General features: G+C 37.9%; 2 protein-coding genes across 6 annotated transcripts in view; both read right to left on the minus strand.

Moving 5' to 3' along the window:
* Positions 1 to 1,232: 1,232 nt before the first annotated feature.
* On the minus strand, positions 1,233 to 9,855 carry LOC103718944 (putative WRKY transcription factor 2). Of its 3 annotated transcripts, none has more exons than XM_008807960.3 (6): positions 9,466 to 9,855; positions 8,331 to 8,844; positions 6,639 to 6,812; positions 2,494 to 3,347; positions 2,214 to 2,372; positions 1,233 to 2,014 (listed from the first exon to the last, which is right to left on the minus strand). In XM_008807960.3, exons 2-6 carry the CDS (start codon positions 8,796 to 8,798, stop codon positions 1,456 to 1,458), a joined length of 2,214 nt encoding a protein of 737 aa, XP_008806182.2. In that variant the 5' UTR covers positions 8,799 to 8,844; positions 9,466 to 9,855; the 3' UTR covers positions 1,233 to 1,455. The 3 variants fall into 3 exon arrangements, with proteins under 3 accessions (XP_008806182.2, XP_017701159.2, XP_088571806.1); XM_017845670.4 differs by having other exon boundaries at positions 8,967 to 9,828; XM_088715680.1 differs by lacking the exons at positions 8,331 to 8,844; positions 9,466 to 9,855 and adding an exon at positions 3,623 to 3,686 and having other exon boundaries at positions 6,639 to 6,777.
* Positions 9,856 to 16,873: 7,018 nt separating this feature from the next.
* Positions 16,874 to 21,838, minus strand: part of LOC103718943 (Tetratricopeptide repeat (TPR)-like superfamily protein) — a 7,338-nt gene continuing 2,373 nt past the window's right edge. For 2 of the 3 annotated variants that reach the window (XM_088715682.1, XM_008807959.6), the window contains one exon: positions 16,874 to 17,418. The gene's annotated coding sequence lies outside the window, so the exon portion shown is untranslated. Of the gene's footprint in view, positions 17,419 to 20,649; positions 20,667 to 21,838 lie in introns of those variants that run through there. The other variant, XM_088715683.2, reaches the window with a different exon arrangement.

The following is a 21,838-nucleotide window of genomic DNA, read 5'->3' on the forward strand; positions in this document are numbered from 1 at the left end:
TATCTGTTCTAAAATTAATAATCTGATATTTAAATCAAGAATCCAACCTGTTGAGCATAATCTATACTACAGAATATATATAGATTAAGAAACAATAGATTTTAATATTTAAATTATAGCAAAATATGATCTTACATTATATCTACCATCATACATAGGTTATAGACTGCCAACATACGTGATTTTTTATTTTTAGGTATTTTTAGGGATATAAATTATGAAAAATGATGTGGATCTTCGATTCGGATATCCAATTATTGATTTTGGATATAAGAGGTAATTCCGTTTTTGTTGTTTTTGTTTTTTAAATGGTTAGAACGGGCTACACAAGGAATAGCCCTCTCTAAAACAAATGAAATTAGCCACACATCAGCTGGACTGCATCTTTCAAGCTGTTTGGATTTGTTTATTTCTTCTGTTTTGGAACTTTGCTGTAGTTAGAACTGGAACTAGTTTTTCACTCTGCAGCACTAAGTTTTCACCTATTGAGAAAAGGAAGTGGGCTCTCTCCACCCATCCATGAGAGCGTTGATGAGGCTCCAATCCAAGTAGTCCAATGACTTCAACTACTGGACTAGTTGGCAGCCAGGTCACTCTTTTTGTGAAGTTTATTTTTTACTGCACGCAGCTACTTGTCTTGAAAATAATTTAAACCTAACTAAAGACATACGCGTAAATTAGTTAAACGGCTACTTGGATAATGAACTTTAAAATAATACCAGCCTGATTAAGGATCTGAGTAGTTTAGGCCCTTGGCAGAAATGAATCTATTTGAATAACACTGAGGGCTTCAAATAATGTTGCAATTCCTCCACCCAAACCATCATGCTTACACCTGACACTTCAAAATAACACTGAATTCTCTAAAATCCAAATCATTTTTGGAGAAAACCTTGAACTCGAAGCTTCATAGCCAACCAACCACTTAGGCCTTTGGTCCCACTGACTGAGCTAAACAATCAACGTGCTAGGTCTATTAGGACCAAAGTACTTTGCCATCCAAGAGCTAGGTCTTCACCTTGCCATCCCCTGCCCTGCAGAAGCCACTTTCCATGCCATGCTCGTCCTGGATTCTGTAGATCATATAGATGTGTTATTTGTGTTGGCTTCTCCTGTAAATCCATATAATAAAAGAGTAAACTTGGATTACAGAATGAGAGCTACAGAATCTATAGATGGCGGATCCTAGCTCCTTCTGTTGCATGCAACCAAATGACTTCCTCCATCCAACCTTTTCCACAGAACTCATTTGCCAAATTAAAATTGATAAAATTCAATCAACATTTGAACCACTTGCCAAATATTCTGCTATAAACTATGCATGCCACTTATCAAAAAGCAAGCAAGGATGTTTTGCATTCTCTGTAATTAAAAGAAAAAAGAGCACACGAACTTTCTCCACCCTTTTTCAGTTGTACAGAAAACAACCATCTTTCCTCGACCTATTATTTACAGCTACGGTCCTAGAGGTAGCTTGCTCATCATCTGATGATAAACTGACCCTCCATTTGACATGGGCAGCCTGGACTCCGACATTGGTTCCTCCTTGGGTTCTCCTTTTGGTATCATAAACCCTGATTCAGTCACCTGGCGATGCCCCAAATAAGGATGGGCTGGAGGAAGAACCGACATCTTCATCGAGGCCATCGGACCTAATCCAGCCATCATAAAGTTTGCCAGGCTTTGTTGACCCATCCCGAAAGAGAAGGCGGCGGCAGCTGGTCCTAGCTGTTCCCTACCAGGCAGGCCAAATGTGCCAAGTGGTGTTGGGGCATCAAACCTGACCAGGCCATCTTGAGTTGGTTCCAGTCTTCGATGAAGGTTGTGAGACTGCGATGCGGAGTTGGCCGCTGTTGCAGAGGGTGCAGAGTTTGGGTGGCTGCTGTTTCTTGCAGCAGGGACATCATGGTTGTGCTTTCCCTCATAGGTTGTGATCACTGATTTGAGATCATGTGATGCCCTCTCCACATGTTTTCGAACTGTGCATCCTGGATTTGTGCACTTGTAATAGCTCCTGCACCAAAAAAAAAACCATCCATATCTTATTATATACTTCTTTATGATGTCTTCAATCATTTGGTCAGCATGAACAAAAGCAAGTATATAACTGTCAGATTACTAAATAGATAAGAGCATTGGCTGCAGAAAGCTTACAATGGTTAGGAGCATTACTCGATATTATGGGCAGATTTATTCATAATGTCACGACATACCTTGGATTTGGATTTCCTTTGACCACCTTTTGTCCATATTTGCGCCAACGATACCCATCATCGAGGATGTCAACCTCGCTTGTTGTCTGAACCACAACCCTTGGTTCACGAACGGCTCTAGAAGCAGCACACATTTCAATTGGACAAGCATCATGCTTCCTAAGTGAAAAAAAGGTCAAAGCAGTAAATGCCGTGCACCCTAAGCCATAGCAAGATTAAACAAATTAATTTCCAAACTCACTAATTAGAAATTATCATTAAGAAGCGAGAGTATAGTAACCTTCTTTTTGACTCTGTCTCATCTCCCTCACCATCACAACCCAGCGAGACACTGCCATGAGTTGCCTGATCATCCTCTTCTTCATCATTGGATAGAGTGGATGAAACATCTATAGCATCTTGGGATTCAAAGCGAGGCCCATCTTGTGTCTGTACGGATGTTGATGGGTCACAGAATTCAGCAGCAACAGTGGCAGATGACAATGCCTTCTGGCCATCACCCCGCCATTCTTGGCCTCCGGTTCCATTCTGTGTGCTTGCCCGTAAGGGCTTACCTTCAAAGCTTGCCTGCAAGCCAGGCTGTTCTGAACCATCAATCTGTGGATCATTGAATGGGTGGGAAGATGGAAAACCAGTCCGGCGATTCGGAGGAGGCTTGGTGTGGTTGTGAGCACCCTTGTAGATTATCTCTGTGATATGGCCTTCATGAGAACGCTCCACCTTCTTCTTTACCTGGCAATTTGGGTGAGTGCATTTATAGTAGCTTCGTGGGAATTCACTACCTTTTACCTGTTTCTGCCCATACTTCCTCCAATTGTATCCATCCTCAGCTGGTGCACCAAGAGCCACAGAACAAATTTCTTTTGGATCAGCTTCACCATCTTGTTGGTCATCAGGAGGTGGTGACTGATCATTTCCCATAAATGAATCAGACATCCTCTGGTTGAACATGACATCATCAGTGGCGTCTTTTCTATCAGATGAGTCAGAAAAGCCAGCCTGAAGGTTGAATTGCTGTTGATTTTGCAAGTTCAAGGTGCCAGTTTCTGGGCTTGATGTTTGAACAGGCTTTCCTGATTGAACAGAGACCTGTATTCTTGGTAATGACTGCTGCTGATCAACGGTTGAAGCACCCTAAAAATAAGAAAACTAATCAGACTGGAATACTAGGAAGCAGGTTGCAGACAAGGGTCTGCAAACCATTAATTTGTTCAAATACTCAAATATGTAACAGATTATATGCACAATTACTAGAAGGGGTGGGGTAGGCACAAAGCATTAAAGAAAAAGAAAGACTGCCATTTTTGTGAATATGGTAACCCCTGGCTGGTAGGGATCTACCAATCTCCAAAGTATAACAAATCCATAATCTCAGTACAAATTTTAAAGCAGGAAAAGTTTGCATCAACCTGAGGTGCCATCTTGATTAGATAATTTGCTCGATTACATAAAGATGAATATGTCTTCTGTTACCTGGAACCAATTTTATTTGTCAACAAATCTGAGGTCATATAGAACATGGGCTTTTGCTAATACATCAAAACACAGAAAGAATAACACAGAGTGCTGAACCAGATACGTCATAGCGAAGAACTATTCAGTTATATACTTGAGTATGTTCATACCATCATAATAAGGTCTGATTTCAAGAGTACACTGGGTATACCATACCAGAGAACAAATTCTGCACCTTCAGATGCTAAACATGTCTGTACCATATCACAAGGTGCACGCATTATAAAGAGGCCAACTCAAAGCCATGGAATCCTTACACAATGTTAAAGAGCACAATTGATAGGTGGCATGGAAGGAGCAACCAATTCATGGATACATTTTGTAGACAGAGAGGGAGAGAAGTAACATCTCGTGGGATTTCGAAAATGTATTCTTGTAAACAATTGTCCAAAGAATTACAATTTGTAGAAAGATTGAAGTGAACGAACATTTGATGGAGAGGACTAAGGAAGCAAATACTAAGCTACATACCAAAGCAAGTTCACTAGTGTAGATGTTCCTTCAACATAGATCAACATAAGAAGTTTACAGTGTAATGATGGACTGAAAATGGTACTGGGTTCTCTGCTAATCTGCATCAGGACATAGGTTTCTCACTAAGTTCATTATTACAAATTCACTGAAAACTTATGACCTAGTCTTACAGAAACTAATATAATGTACTAATGCCACATCAGCAGGAGGTGTCATGTACTGATGGTATTATAGACTGGAAGAGATTGAATAGTTTGCTTTGGTGGACTGGAATGGCATATATCTGAAAATTGAATTCTTAAGAGTCACCTGCATTAAAATAAAAAGCTGCTGCTATTGCAGATGTTAGTATTCATGCGTAAAAGGGCGCCACTTTTGCAGAGCATGATAGAATTAGCTGTATCCATAAACCACAACAATAATGTTTGTACTGTGTGTTATATGAAGATGAATGATATAAAAAGGGCTCCTATTATCCATTATGTGGTCTAAGAAGCACTCTCACACGTAATTTAACAACATCCATTCATTGTTTTCCAATAAGAAAAGGGAAAAGGAAGATCTAACATAATACTGATTAGTTAATTGATTAGCACTAACACCCTTAGAAATTTAAAAGCAAGAAATTCATTCAAGGTATTCTTACTCGCCTTTTGATGGAGAAAAAAGAAATAGAATTCTTCACTGCTCCACATGCATCCAAGCCATTGTGAAATCCCCTATGCCCTTGTCTCCACAAGGTCTCTGTTGTATCATTGCTTCCTCATAAAACTCATTAATATTCTTTCCCGTAATTATATGCTTGGTTTTCAACACACATCAACCTCAACAGAATCACTACTGCTATGCACCAGCATCCTTTCTTTTTAATCACTAATAAACTCCAAAAGCAAGCAAACAATGTACTAGACATGTCTCTCATAAAACACCATCATGAAGTTACCCTGTTGTATATCTTTTCATTCATGCAGCTAATGTTTAAGAAATAGAACCTAATTAGTGAGATGATCGGTCTGCAGTTGCCTTTTGTCCATTAGTTCTGGCTACATCTTTTTTATTCCAGCTCTTACCAACATCTGACAACTTGTACTCTTGTTTGTTTGACTAAAATCTAGGCCATCATCTTCAACTTTCCTCCATCTCACCATTGTCCACATCAAATAACAATAATACCAACCAATACACACTACGCAAAGTCCTCTTTAGTGTCATCAGTCAACTAATCAATGACAATCGAAAGTCAGTGGCTTAAGTTGACATTTGTTGTAAGCTCAATGTCTAATGAAACTAACACAATCATAGCAGCTTCTCACACCAATGATATCAACCACTCTTGACCATAATGAATCAACAAAACAGAACCCCCCCCCCCAACCCACACACACACAAAAAAAAGCAAAGATATATAAAAAATTAAAAGCCACAGCCTGCACCTATAAGAATTACTACTGTAATGATGAATGTCAATATAAAAGATTTGCACACTAACGGGCAGATTAATTACAAATACTTAATATTATACAGTATGACTCTTCAAATGATAAAATCTCTAGAATTATGTAATAACTATTAGAACGCAGAATCGGCAAGCTAATAATATTAGCAGAAAAGCAGTTTATCCTAGCAATTTGGGGTATTTGTAACATAATGAGCCCTATTAACTAAAACTCAAATAAAAAATAAAAGCCCTAAAGGCGTTACAATATAATTTTGTCATTTTTCTGAAATGAAACACTTCATTGTTAGCTCTGTAGATTTTACCCCATCATGACTTCCTATCTGAGACTGACTGACCAGGATTAAATTTTGATGTACCTAGAATTGATTGAACAAGTTGGGCATATATTCATATATTAAATCCATGCTAGATTAGTATATATAAAGAGGCAGTTTTGAAATCAATTAATATTCCTTCTTGATTCAATCTGTCAATTTTTTATACCAAGAATATTCCTCCAGTTTATCTTTAAAAATGCATTAATTATTCTACCTACTCTCTTGCCCAGCTTTAACAACCATATGCTCTCTCCTTCTTTTCCAATCAAATCAGACTCCTTCCAAACAGATCGGACTTCATCTCCCTCTAATTCGATTCATATAGAATGGACTCTTTGATTTGCCTTCTAAATAGATTGGACTCTATCACTTACTCTCTTCTCTCTTCCCTGCAACATGCATTGGGCATGCCTAGTTGTTAGTTACTTTTAATACCGACAGATTGGACTCTATTACTTGTTCTCTATTCTCTCTTCCCTACAACATGCATTGCACATGACCAGTTGCTAATTACTTCTCACATCTTGCCAGTTTCTAAAATGAATGAAAAGTCAGTAAGTGATTTCTTACTGTGATCTACTCTAAAAGAACACAACTTCACAACTACGGAACATGATGGATATATTCAAAGCTACAAAAAAGAACATATTAGCAGATTACCTTCTTTTCTGCACTTGAAAAACTCGAGGAACTTGAATCCAGATGAGGCTTAAAGGAAAAAGCTCCATGAACATCTTCATTTTTACTAGGAAATGCTGAAACTGAGGATGTGATTGGGTTTGAGTTACCATTCTGTACAAATGGAAACTTTCCTGTAGTTGGAGATGGTTGAGCCTGCAGAACTCACAAGTCCAAAATAGTCAGGTGACACAACTTGCACAGCATTGTTCCAAGTTGTTCTCAAGAAATATACTTAATATTCTACTCACAAAAGTTACGACAATGTATCAACATCAAATGAAATGACAGACTTTTAACTTGAAAATTATATTAATCAAGGGACTGTATCCGCATATGCATCCTCATGCACTGCATTTCAAAACACTGACTATAAATAAATACAGCCATGAATCAGCATAGTGAAACTCATTACATAGTTTCTTACAAAATTTGTAACACATATCACCTAGTTTTCTAGTTTGATTGTTACATTTAATATCCATGATTACCTTATAAAATGAAGGTGTCTTGGTGCAACGGTAAGGTTGTTCCATTGTGAACTGAAGGTCACGAAATTGAGATATGGAAACAACCTTTCCGCATGCCAGGGTAAGGCTTTACATCTGACCCTCCTTAGATCCCGCAATAGAAGGAGCATCGTGCATTGGGCCGCCCCCTACATTGCAGAATACTTTGCATGTGCATGCATGCATATGTATATAAACGTGGTTACGCACTCATAAGAAATGAATTCAACAATGTTCACAATTCACTAATTGTACCTTTAAAGATCTGTAGAAGAACATTTGCATTTAAAACTATGTCACTCGCTTGTATTTTCCATAAATATCACATAGTAATTCCATTAGATAAATATTTAAAGTAAAATTATGCTAACATAACAACCAGAGTACTAACAAAATTAATTGGACTTAAGAAAGGCAGAACTAAATGCCCAATCCATCCCTTACAAAAAAAAAAAAAAAAACCATGGCCCATAGAGAAGGATAATTATCTACATACTTTCAATGAGGCATTCAATAAGTCTATCAAGCAATCTATATAACTAATTAACTCAACTCAACTAAGACTTAATCCCAAACTAGTTGGGGTCAGCATTTTATATGACCAACTACCCCCCCCCCCCCAAAAAAAAAAAAAAAAAAACAAAATCCTTTGGATTTTGGCAGAAAATCGACAGCCACAAGAATGAAAGGCATTCATCAGCAAATTCTTCTGTGGGCATGTAAATAACACTTCCAAATACATTGTCTATCAAGCAATCTATATAATTAACTCAACTCAACTAAGACTTAATCCCAAACTAGTTGGGTCAGCATTTTATATGATTAACTACCTCCCCATCCCCCCCCCCCCCCCCCCCCCCCCCCCCACCAAAAAAAAAAAAAAAAACAAAATCCTTTGGATTTGGGCAGAAAATCGACAGCCACAAGAATGAAAGGCATCCATCAGCAAATTCTTTTGCAGGCATGTAAATAACACTTCCAAATACATTGCCTAAGATATTAAAACTTTTGGCGACATGAAATCTAACAAAGGATTCCTCAACTATTTAACAAACCATGTCTCAGATTCGCTGTGCAATCCCCATTTTTCTATTAATAACATATTCATATTCAATTCACATATATCACAAACAATCAATTTAGAATACGAAATATGAAATCGTACCAGGGAATTAGAAAGAAAAACTGGAGACTCCAGCAACGTTGTCGGACTGAGACCAGGTGGAATCGTCAGATAAGGAGAACGAACATCCGAGGATGATGATCCCATGTTGGCCGGCGTAATGTGAGCGATATTGAGTTTTGGAACACTAAATCCGGCCCTTGCCGCCATTCTCTCAGCAAGACCCCCCTGGGAGCTTGATTTGTGAGCACCAAACAAGCTCGGTTCTAATGAGAGATCGCTCGAGTACTGGACTCCCGCCCGACCCTCTTCTTCTTTTGGACCCATAAACGTTTTCTGTTTATCAGATCCCCGTGGCGGCCCCTCGATCCCATTCTCTGACAAGAGATCGGAGAATGATTTGGAACCCAATTCGTCGTTCAAAAAAGTGGACAGAAAGGTCCTTGGGCTGGGATTCGGAGGAGGCGCCCAGTAACCGACCATGGTGACGTTGTCGTCCGACCCAGCCATGAAGGATTTAATCCTTCTCTCGATTCAGCAACAAGGCTTTTTCGACCTAACAAATTTCAGTCCAATCGAACCGATGAGCAAATGCCACAAGCTACATCGATAATCAAAAGAAACCAGCCTCCAAATTAGAAACACCCACGCCAAAAAAAAAAAAAAATCAAAACCCACCTTCAATTCCTCCTCAGAGAAACAACTACTACACCCATCCTAATAGGGAAATAATAATTCCACCCCCACCCCCCACCCCTCAAATTCTACCCGCAGCCTACAAAAAAAAAAAAAAAAAAAAAAAAAAGGAGACTAAAAAAGTTTCAATTTTTAAGAAGCTACAAACAGAGCTCGATTGTCCTAACCACCTGGAATCACACAAAGACTAGAAAAAGAAGTTAAAATAATAAAAAACCAGACAAACCACTAACCAACACAGCCCTAAAGAACCGCAGCCATTGAAATGAAACGCGACTGAGCACAAAGGTCGCAACTTTCAAAGAAATGGAGCAGCTTTGGAACGAAATCAATCAAACCCAAACAGCAAATCGCCCGAATCACTCACTAACAGGAAAAGGGAAAGGCAAAACTCGCCAAATAAGAGAAAAACGGGAGGAAAAAAAAAATCAACCACATAAAAAAAAAAGGATGGAGAGGTGGTGAAGCCAAGGAAACAAACCCAATCACAACAAAATCGGCAGAGGAGTGCTGCTCCTTGGGAAACCAATGATTGGGCTCCTCCGCGGAGCTCAGTCCCACGTCACCGAAGAGAAAAAGGGAAGAGGTGAAAATAACGAAACAAGAGCAGACGGGGGAGAGATGTAGAGAACGATCGGACTCAAATCATCGTCTTTCTGCTACCGGGAAAAGAAAATTCCCGCAATAATTTGTTCTCAGAGGGAGAGAGAAAGAAGGGCGGTTTGACCGAGGAGACAGAGAGAGGGGGACCGAGAAATAGGAAGGATTCGTTGGAACTGGAAGGGCATTAATGGCGAGCTGTTCTTATCTCCGCCATTTGTTTTCTTTAGTTTCCTTTTTCTTCTCTTAATTTGTTTCTCTCTATTGTCTTAAGGCAAGATAGTATTTAATAATATCTATTAACGTTTGGTCTGTTCGGTTTGGGGACCGAGGCGTGTCGGGATGCCACGTGGAAGGGGTGGGTCGACCGTGCTGTCGAAACCGAATCGCGCGGTTTCTTTCTACGTGGACGGCCGGGCGCGGACCAAGTGGCTAACCATGGGGGGAAACAGAGATGGACGTTAAATTTACTCACGCTTAACGCACCCAGGTCTGCACCTCTGGGACCCACATGTGTGGTCCACATTTTTGCTTTCCTTTTTTCTTTTTGTAAGAGTTGTTGACTCGTCGTTTTGCTTTTTGAACTCCGAATAAAGGAGACATGATGAGCTCGCAGGATGCTAAGCGAAAAAAATGAAAGAGAAAAAAATATATTTTTTAGTAAAAATATATTCCATCTTATCTTACATGAAAATGTGGGGGTTTTATTTTATTTTCTCCTTTATGCAAACACAAATGCATGTTAATTTATTGGAAATAAGAACCTTGAATTCATGCGAATATTTACATAGTAGTAAACATATATATTTTTGTATATGTTTATTTTTACATGCATAGTGCAGGCTAGTGCGAAAAATGAAGGATAAAATTAACTATCTCTAAAAAAAAGTACAGATAAAAATAATGTATGTATATTATAATTATAAATTAAAAATTAGATATTTTTTATCTCCATCTTCCATATTTTATCTGTCTATTTTTTTTTATTCTTCTCGAGAATGTCTTTTGCTTCTCTAAAACCTAATATGTGCAGAAATGCTAGGTTGATGAATTTCGATGATAGATAAAATTTTTATTAGAAAAAAATATTTATATGTACTAAAAAATATTTATATAAATATTTAGTAAACCATTTGAAATTAAGTATTTTCTGCTGGTTATTAATTGGCCAGCGGATATCCTCAAGAAATGGCCACTTGTTGTTTCCACTATGGAATCTCATCATGAGTACTACAATAGACAAAAATTCAAAAATTTCAATTGTTTGTCTAGATCCTTGGTAGAAAAAATAATTGAATTAAAATTCTACAGCATAGTCATTAGAGTTGTAATTAACATTTGGAAAACTTCTATTGTTAATTTGAATAGTTCATAACCGTTATTCTTCCCAATAAAATATGTAAAACTGTGAACAGAATATACTGATTTTATATATTTTTTTGATTTAAGCTCTCAGTCAAAATATGTTCAAATTATTTACCATACAAAGTACATAATTTTGTTTGGATTGAAACCAACACATCAAATCTTTGAAAAAACAGAAGTTTATAGATACTATATCACATTCCAGCATAGAATAATAGCACTCACTTGTCAGGTAGCGACTGCCATTGCCCATTGGAGACGTTTGGAGTTAATTTATTTCTTCCATGGGTTAAAATAGAGCCAAAGCGTTCACCTACCGACGCAAGGAATAATTTGTTCAAATTGTTTTTGAGACAGTACTATGTTGAAAACGTTATCAATCCCTTTCTCTTTTTTTTCCTCTCTTTTCTCCTCCAAAAGTTTTTTGTGGAATTTGTTTGGATGAGACATCCGAGTCCATGGAGACCTTCCAAGCCATCGGATTGGCAAGACTTGACTCTAAACTTCAGTGGCGAAAGCAACATCAAACCTTTTCCACCGTTTACCAGCACTTCGTCTTGGTTGGCAAGGTTCTTGAAAAGACCACTGCGTCCGTTTCTTTAGGTGACTTTAGGATGAATCGCAATTTAGGAAGGAGAAGGGGTTAGAATCAAGAATGAAATTGATGAGAATCTAGTTTGTGATCAAGATTCTTAGATGGAAAAAAAAGAGGAGAAAATTTATAATATAAGATTAGGTAAGACTATTGGCATGACATGATCCAAATCTCGAGATTTTCACGGAGATTACTTATTTACTATGAGAGTAATGCGAGATTTATTTTCAATGAAGAATATGATTGCAAAACAATGATGTGAAGTTGGAAAAATTATGGAGAAGATTTATTTATTTTATACATGAGACAATCAGGGAAAAGAAATTCTTTCTCTCAGCCCGCTCATTTCGAATCTCTTAAAATAATTTAAAAATAGATAGAAGAATTGGTTCAATTAGGGTTTATGTCTTAATTTTTCATTAATGATCATATAATTGAGGTGCATAACCTCTATTTATAATGGCCAGGTTCTTGTTTGCACAATTTGAGCCGTATTCCTTCCCTAGTTCAGATAAAATACTTTCCAAAAGTAAACATAACTAATAAAAGAAAATACAAATGTGGATTTTGACTTCTATATCAATATTATCTTCTATTGTTCCATCAAATTCTTCCTAAATCGGGAGATACGTTAAGCCAAGATATTTTCCGAAAAGTTACCAGCCATTTTCAGGATTTAAAGATAGAATTTGGGTTTGATTGCTTGAAATGCAACCCCCATTTTTATAAAGTGATGCCACACCGTGGATCTCAAAAAATTACCTAATTTGAAAAGAAAAAAAATTATCTCAGTCGAATGCTGCATAACCAAATAATGACTTTCCAAAGTTTGGAATGCAATTCGGCCACTGAATATGGAGGATCTCACTCCTGAACTATCTATACTCTTATTTGTAGTGGTCAAAGTAATCCATATTAAGTATACTAATCTTTTTAAATTAAAAAATATATATTCAAAGAAACAGTCCAATAATAAAAAGTTGTATTCGTTGCTGTCACATCCTCTTCCCAAACCATGTGCTTGGTCTTCGCCGGTATACCAAGCTCATCAAACAGTTCACAGATCTTAAGAAGGATTGGCGCTGCAGTGCAGTACTATGTTCTATGACACAAAGAAAGACTCGGAAGCCACTTCAGCCTTATCCTCGGGCATTCTTTGACGAACAAATAAAATCCCCCCGTCCTTGCCCTCCCTCAAAGGCATGCGCATCCTTATCCTATCAGCCATGATAAGTTCATTCCCCCAACCCATCAGCGAAATACGTACCATATAAACACACCTCTGTAGTAGTCTTCCTTCTCTCCTTCATCATCAGGATTCGTTTGTATCTCTAGTTTGCCCCACCGCATGCTGTCAGTAGTGGGAGCCGTTTTCATTCGTACCTCCCGTGATGGGATTCTCTGAACCTACGTTCATAGAGCCTGATAAAATATTTGTAGGTAGGGGATGAGAAAAAAAAAATTATATTTATATTTTATTATATAATTTAAGATTATATATACCCATATACATATTAAAAATAAAAAATAATATAGACTGATATATGATTATGCTAAAAAAAATATTATAAGTGATACAGGTTGTAATGCGATTTCTAAAATTAGAATCGCGTTAATAAAAAAGAATATCATAGATTATGTAGGTTGTTACTGCATGATCTCCATAATATAACTAATGACATGCGTATTATATATAAAATATTCTTTATTGTTTGTTGGACGCACTGCTACCATTTTTTTTTTGTTCTTTCTCCTTCAGTTTAGGCAGAAAGTTTTACACTACAAAAACCAGCTTAATCATCGGCGAATCCGATGTTAAGAAGACCATATGAATGGCTAGTTATATAGATAAATGATCAGTCCGACAGTTTGCAAATTAAATATCTGCAAGCATCGACAATGCTGTTAAGAGAAGCCCTCTTGTTGTCATTGGCTTCTCTTTAGCTTCAAGAGAAGCCAAGGTTTGAAATTTTTTTGGTTATGGCTAATGAAACTTTTAAGGAATGTTAAATAATTGCCGTTACTAGGTACCATGCCCGCTTTCAGCTCAACTCGAGTTTGCTTCAATTAATCATCCTACATCTTCGAAGAAAATTCACTAATAGAGCTGATAGAATATAAACACAACAATTTTTGTTCATCAAAATCCTTCGAGCTACCACTGAGGTGGTAGCATGGTTGGAATGGGGCTAAGATTCCATCGAAGTGGCCCAGGTTCGAAACGTGCAGGCCTCGATTAAATGCGGGGATCGGATATCCTGTGCCTGGTTTGCCTGGTGGAGTCGCTATCTGGTTTGCCGGTATTTAGATGGTGCTGGTGTGACGTACTCACACGTGGAAGGGGCTGCCACGTTGGTGGGCTCTTCCATGGATGGGGAGGATATGAGTAAAACTTGTTTATCCATATCGAACATTCTCCACCAAAAAAGAAGCCCAATAGGAGTTGCTATGCGGGTGAGGCTCTCTTCACCCTCCTCTTTTTTTTTGTTTAGCAAAAAAAAAAAAAAAAAAACCTTCGAGCTAATACAAAGAATGACCTAGCTCACAAGCTTTAATTAGCTCGTAGTGAAGCCTTGTTTTATTTTCCTTTTTGTCTTTGGCTTCCTCAAAAATCCAGTGTGCTTGTGTTCAAGTATTTATTCACGTCAGCAAAAGCCAAAGCAAACTTTGGAAATGATGAACTTAGGATGGCGGGAACTTGCAAGCAATGATTTAAGGTTGTCACTTTTCAATGGCGGACTTGAATGAACATTGGCCTAGGCAAGCAACAATGGTGTTGTGGGATCCATGCCAATAAAAACAAATGCAATTTGATGAGAAGGATGTGACATACATTGGAATCTCAATGGGCACATCTAATCATGCGACTTCAGTGCTAAGGGACAAATATTCCTTTCTAGAACACCTTCTAAAATAAAGATATTGTGGAGACTTTAAAATAACGAACTTAGGATTAAAGGATAAGAATTGAAAGGGGGGAATGAGGTCCTTTTTCTTTCCACGGCGCTCCCAAGGAAAGAGCCCATGGAAGTGAAGTAGTTGATAAAGAGACTCACATCACTCAGAAGCATAAATTTCTTCTTAAGTTTACTCCCAAAAAAAAAAAGGTATCAAGAGAAAAAGGTAGCTTGTAATCCTTTTGCCGGTTAAGTCTCTTATTTGTTAATTTGCTTGTGAAACTAGCTAATGCAGGTTAAGCTTGGTGGTTAACAATTGTTAAATTTTACTTGGTGTCCGGGATATTATAACATGGGTGGTCACTGGTCCCTCACCACTAATGTTGGTTTCCATCAAATAAACTACATTTTTTTGTTTTCCTTGAGCAAGAAATATGGAAGCTGCCACCTTTCAAAAAGCCAAAACTTTATGACATTCTGCCTTCTCTAATAATTCTTAATGGACGAGACAATGGCACCAGATTCCATGCCGACTAAGAGCTGTGGATCATATTAATCAAGAGTTAAAAAGAGAGGTCCATGGAGAGAAGCATATGCCATCTTCCTTAGCTGCGTTAACCTGAGCAAATTTAAACTAATATGTTTACCAACTCAAGCCTCATCAAAGGCAGAAGCAAAAAGGCAAGAGGTATAAAAAGAAGATAAGGTGCCATTAAAGTAGTCATGGCTCTCTACTTGGAAGCCATGAGTCCATGAATCATGACAAAATTGTGATTAGAGAGAGAGAGAGGAGAGAGAGAAGGGTGGTACAAAGTTAAGTCGGCCGTTTGGCATGACCTCCCTGCTCTACGGAACACCACATGGAAGCACCAGCCTTCCCAGAAATAAGCATCTTCTGTACGGCTGTACCAGTTGGAATGCAGAACGAGTCAGAGCTCGGTCTGTTTTCAAGCGCCAGAAGGCAGGCAACAGAGTAGCTTGAAACTACTTTTCTTTTTAGAAAATCTTGTTAAGAAAAAGTAGAGTTCATTCTATTAACCATATTGCAAAATCTTCACGAGTCTGTAGGTAATCCCAGCAATCTGAAGACCACAACCACATGAGAAGGATACTAAGGCCCATGATAAACAAGTGCAAGTTCTATAATGCATAACTTCATAGGATGAAGAGCTAAGTGTTTTGTGCACCACAATTTTTTTCTGGCTGTTGGTCAAAATATAAAACAAGATTTTTTCTCAATAAGATGATAGCATTATGGACACAAAGCAAAGATTATTAGAGTCAGTTCTTAGCCATACATAAGAAACTTCAATGGGCTTTCTTGCCATCTTAAAGTAAAAGGCTTCTCTTCTCCACTATGCCAACTTTGGGTGCAAATCAGACAAGGAAATTCTCAGTATAATAGTGTTGGAGGAAAAATGGATCACTCAGAGAACATGGTCAAATCGCCGGCACTTGATGACAAGCATGATCACAGAGCGCCCGATCACAGAGCTCACAATCTCGATCTCGGCCAAGTTAAGCCCGATCGACCTCAAGGACAAGAAAGATCCAGTCAAAGGGAGAAGCAGACTTCCCCACTACACCGAAAATCAAGTCCACCTCCTCCTCAACCGGGATCAAATCCCGCGATCTCCGCCTCAACGACTGTCAACATTTAAATGCACATAATCTCAACGGATCGCCAATCAGCCCAAAATCTCAAGCCGTCTACGGTAACTCGTTAATTCACACGATCACGTCCAATCGCTACGACAACTCATTAATTCGCACGGTCACATCCAGTCACAGGAACCCCTACACCCCCTTCTATAAAAAGGAGGGAAGATCTCGATGCAGGAGGCTTCTTCTTCTTCTCCTTCCTCCAAACATTCTTACGTGACCTCTCTCCATTACTTTCCTCCACAAAAATCCCCTCTGACATAAGCATCGGAGGGCCGAAGTCAGAACCCCCAGCCATTGGCTTCTTGCAGGTCTTCCAGAGAAAGTCGTCCGCCGCCGCGCCACCAGCCGAAGCTCCCCCTCCTCGGTCCATGGTCACCTCTGGGTCCAATTTCCAGCAACAAATAGTTTCAGTATTTAAAATGTATTTTCACTCTTTGACCATACCTAAATTTTGAACCTGACGCAAGGCTCAAGCTCAAAAAATCACAAAATCCAAAGTTCAAAAATCCTCTTACCAAGGGCACCGCTCGTGTGTCAATTTGAGAATCTAATCAGGCTCGCACAAAGTTTCTAACACTTTAAATCACAAATTGTTACTAATAAACCTTGTCAAATGCTCAACAAATGACCCAACTTTGCATGAATGAAACTTCAGTGTACCATCTTGTTCTCTTAGTTTGTTAAAAAATCTTGATTTCATTTCCTGAATGACCCTCCCCCATTCACCTTCAAAGTAACACAAGCATACTCACTTGGAACAAAAAAAGTGAGCACCAAAAACAAGTGAAGACCTTTGCCTCCAATTATTCGCAGATTAATATGGACAAGTTAATACAAATACAGGCTGCTGCCAGTCAGACAAGCAACAAATTTATTCTTCATATGCTTTAATAATTGTGGATTTTCCAAAAACTAGTTAAAAATCTAGGACCAGCACTATATTCGCCGTATCACTAACATTAAAATCACTTGTAATCATGTAAAAAAAATTCAGGGTGTTTTGTCATATTCCAGCAACAGGCCATCTGACTGCAGGCTTCCGGAGTACTGAATTTTGCATTCGACAAAGCAAAAGCTGCTATCATCAATGACTACTAGGAGCTAGCAGAATACAAGGCAACCTTGAGGATACTGAGAGGCAAAGCTTGTCCATCATCATCACCATCATCATCAACTCCACCCTGTTGACAGCCTGGGACATCTTGTTAACCATCCAAGAGACGGTCATAAAGCGAGCTACTAGAGTCGCACGCATAATGTCAAAATGGTGTTGCAAAAAGATGCTGTACCAGTAAAGTGATAGAATGGCAACCTGGAGCAAAAAAAAAAAAGTTATTGCATAAGAGACGCAAGAGTAAACAGGCAGGCCCAACTTTCAAGTCAACAATTTAACTAACCAAAGCATCATGATGTGCTAATACAGGAAATTTCTCACGTGTTTTACTACATATGAATAGCATCATAGAAATGTAGCAACCATAAAACTAGGTGGAACAACAGGTGTTAGCAAATTTGTTCTTTAGAATGCAATTTCTTTTTCGCTTGGAAACAGTGGCATATTTACTAAGCCAATAAGTATATAGATGACTTAACAACTTATTTGATGTTGGATTTATTATCAACAAGTTTGCTGAGATTGCCTATTTCTCGATGTTGGTCACATTGATGTATCTAATTTGGTCATCCTATTGTTTCTATTTCGTATTTTGTCCAATTTATGATTGTTAAGTCCTGTTCTCAGAATGAGTTTCCAAGTTGGCGACAACGTCCAAGTGTTTGGCTTTAGTATCAATATCATTAGCTAGTTAATGTACCAATACTATGCAAGTACTAATACAGAAACATGCACTGCTACTAATTAAAATGGTTCATATACTGACAGAGATACAAAACCTAATACTGTTATTACGACACTGATGAAAGAACAAACTCAATGTTAAACAACCACACTTCCGTAATGCAGATGCATATCCAATGTAGCATATCATAAAGATGCACAATTACTACCTGCACTCCATGAAATGACTCCAAAAAAATGCAGCAAGAGAACTCCAGTTCCACAAACAACTCCATATTTCCGATCAAATTATAATTTTTATCAGATAAAAACCAGAAATCCCTTTCACAGTTGAACTGTTACTAACATCACTAAAGCATTGCTGACATGAAATTACTAGTCAGGCAACAAATGCTACTCGATCAAACATAACTTTAATATGCCACATTAAAAGAACACGTTCTACACCAAATAATCTTGTCCCCTTTAAACTACATGCTACTACTGTATTTTCACTATACAGAATAGATCTATGGGATTTGGAAATTGAATTCCAATTCAATTCCTTGGCTAATAGTTTGTAGAATGGATGTTACTTAACCCCTATACCTTGCATTTTCTCTTGATCTATCCCTTCTAAGACTAGGGAGAACCTTTAGGGTTGCTACCTGGTTTCATGAGCTAAAACAATATCAGCAAAAAACTTGACTTTCTGAACACCAATTAAGGATCTAGGTTTCAAGGCTCCCTCCCTTTCTACAGGTTGCCTCCGACAAGGATCTGGCACCAATCAAGGAAGGGTTGACATCAGTTGCGGCCTGGTCATAAAACATTCTTAATCCTTGATGGATCAGGCCAGGATACACAAACACAATATCATATGGGTTGCATAAGATAGCAGTTACTTAAAGATTTGGGTTCCATCACAAAATTTGGCGCTTGATTGATACTACTGGACTGGTATCTTTTCAAATAGCTCGAAGAATTTCCACTGCCTTACCAAAAACTTGCTAAACAGAAAGGGCCTGCAATTACTGTTTTCTTTTGCATTACTGTTAGCAGCCTCTCCACATTATTTGCATGGTAAGTATCAAAAAAATGATGATGAGCTCATGCAATAATGACGCCAATGTATATTTTCAATCCCTCTTTGTTCATCATCACTGACTAGTTCAATAGTTCGATGGCCCTTGTGAAGCCCAAAACCATATTTTAATAAATGATGGTGGCTAAGCTTGAAAACAAGAGAATGAACCATTTAGATATTGCTTGCATGCACAACTAAGTTACATGATCATCAATGTGCCTGAAAACCATTCCACATATATACTGAGAAACAAAGAGTTATGGAACATAACCATACTGTTCCATTTATTATGTGGAAAAGTTATGGAACAGAACCATACTGAAAGGTACAAAGAAGTGCAAATTAACATACAGCATATACGTTACATGAGTAATATTTGTACAAGCATGATCAACAAAACCACTAACAAGGCCGGCCCCTAAAGATTGTAAAGTTTTCGGCACATTCATACATCAAAAGTAAGGAAGGAGAAGAAGATCCAAATTACAATAACAGCATGCAACTTGCTTCTTTCTCTTAGCAATGCATGGATTCAAGGGATTCAAAACCTTTGTTTTTTTAAGTTCTAATAGGTGTGCACTGCTTTAAGAGGAAAATTCAACAACATTATCAAATTCTATATGGACTGATAGTGTACAAAGTTATATCGAAATTCGCGCACCTCAAAGCACCATCCACCATCAAGAGGTTTTAGAATTTGACTGAGACGAACACCCCAGATAACACCACCTCCACAAAACACACACCCTCCTCATCCTCATTAACGTTGAATATCCGTACAATCAAAAGCTAAAAGTTTGGTTTCACCCTTTGTCTACAGTGGCAAAATGCCTTTGTTTTTATATATGTACTATGCTCTGGATACCACTCCTTACATTATCCATCAGCAAATGTGTTGAACAGATAAATGACATTTATCGAATACCCAAGAACATGATTTCTCCGGAATCACTTTCCTTAGCGCCTATTCCTCAGAATTTAAACAATGCTTAAGAGCTCTTAGAATTTGCTGCCCTCCTTGCTTGGCACTTCTTTATATGCTTGACAGACCACTCAAATGACATCTAATTTAACATCTAATTTACCTATTAAGAAATAAATAGGAAACAAGTTGAGTAGCAAACAGATAGATTCCACTGAATCTACACATCAAAATAATTTTGTCGATCGTATTTTATATAACACCCCTCCCCGCACCCTCCCCACCCCCTCAAAATAAATAAATAAATAAATAACTATGCCAATGGTATAATCTCTTTACCAATCAACTCAATAGGCAAGCCATTTTTATTGGCAAGGTATAGCATTTAATAAAAAAATCCCCTTTTCATGCCTCTTGAACTTCAGCATCAAATTACAAAGTTTACTTGTACAAGCATCTTTTACCTCTATATAAACTACTCCAAGCAACTCTCTAGTTACTTCATAGACACATTCAGCCATCTATTTTCACATTCAATCTGGTGCATCTTTCAAGCGTTAATTCCACTTTAACAATTTACATCCTCAATTGTATCCAGATATTCCATGTAATCACCATCCCCATGTGACTCAAAAAATTATGGGGCCATTGCTTGGTCCAATGGTAACAGCTTGGGGTAACAAGTGCAATAACACAGGTTTGAAGTCCCGAGACAGCAACTTTGTGTAAGAAAATGAATGTTAGGTCTTTCCCCAGTTCACCCCTCCCAGGACCCTGAATTGTCAGGAAGATAACTAGGTAATGACAGTTTTTTATGTGACTTAAGAAGTTAAATCATTTAATGAGTCATTTCGTAGATAAGAAGATCAACATGCATGGCCAGTTAGTCATGTTGGTAAGAAAAATGCTATCTTAGCAAGTCAAGAACTAGTTAAACAAATTGTTACCACATAAGTACTACAACAATTACCAGATCGAAATGGGCAAAGCACAGTGAAAGATGTTTTCAGCAAGTGTACTGACCTCAACTTTCAAGATAAGGTGCCTCTTTTTTGGAGAGAGAGGGAGAAAGGGAGGAGACCCACCCAAACTACAATTAGCCGGATCCAGATTTTTGTGAATCCATCACCAAAATTGAACCCAGAACCTCTGGTTGCTAACTTATGGAAAGTGAACACTGGAGCAAAACATGGTTCACTTCAAACAAGGTGCCTTAAAAATGATAAATTTGTAGTTTCCAGTTCAAATTGAAAAATAAACAATTTGGCCTGAAAATATATTTTTGACCTTCGTATACCTTATTTTTTTGAGACTTCCATGGGATCTTATATTTTAAATTCTGGCTTGCATAGTTTGCTATATATGTGAACTTAGTTGATCGTTAGGAATTTTCCTACCGCAATGAGAATGCTCTTACAGTTTGAGATGGAGTTTTGCAATGTGGTTATTCGGAGCACAAGTAAATAAAGCAAACAAGAGGGTTCCTTTAAAAATTTTAATATTTACAAGGATGTTTGGAGAACAGTTTCCCATTCTGGGTTCAGTCAAATATTATGGGTTCTCATTTCCAGAGCTGATCAAAATGAGATAACAATTCCCTTCAAATTTCCTTTCTTATGCGTTCATTGCACTCTCTGTTCTCCTTACTACTCGCTAAGGTAGATGAACTGGTTGTCATTATCCCTTCTGTATTGAATTGGCCAATCAGGAAGTTTTCATTCTTTCTGATCAAAAATGTCCGATGGAAGAAATAAGAAGCCTTGCTTTAGAGAATCAATTATATCACCACAAAGATGTAGGTTGAACTAGTAACATAGTGGGGCAATACCAAAGAAATATAGTCCTACTTTAGTTGCTTAAGAATTTCTGTGCAGCAATTTCTCTTTTCTGATATTGGGAAATGGAGAAATTAGAAAACAAAATAATTATAAGATAATCTCTACAGC

This window comes from Phoenix dactylifera, chromosome 2 (assembly GCF_051530095.1).
Source record: "Phoenix dactylifera cultivar Ajwa chromosome 2, Ajwa_hap1_PhDact_Kaust_v1.1, whole genome shotgun sequence".
NCBI classification, from domain to species: domain Eukaryota; kingdom Viridiplantae; phylum Streptophyta; class Magnoliopsida; order Arecales; family Arecaceae; genus Phoenix; species Phoenix dactylifera.

Coding starts and splice junctions, on each gene's coding strand:
- LOC103718944 (XM_008807960.3), bottom strand. CDS start 8,798: ATGGCTGGGTCGGACGACAACGTCACCATGGTCGGTTACTGGGCGCCT. Junction 2,373..2,493: donor GAGACAGAGTCAAAAAGAAG/GTTACTATACTC, acceptor TTTTTCACTTAG/GAAGCATGATGCTTGTCCAA. Junction 2,015..2,213: donor AAAGGAAATCCAAATCCAAG/GTATGTCGTGAC, acceptor TTTTTGGTGCAG/GAGCTATTACAAGTGCACAA.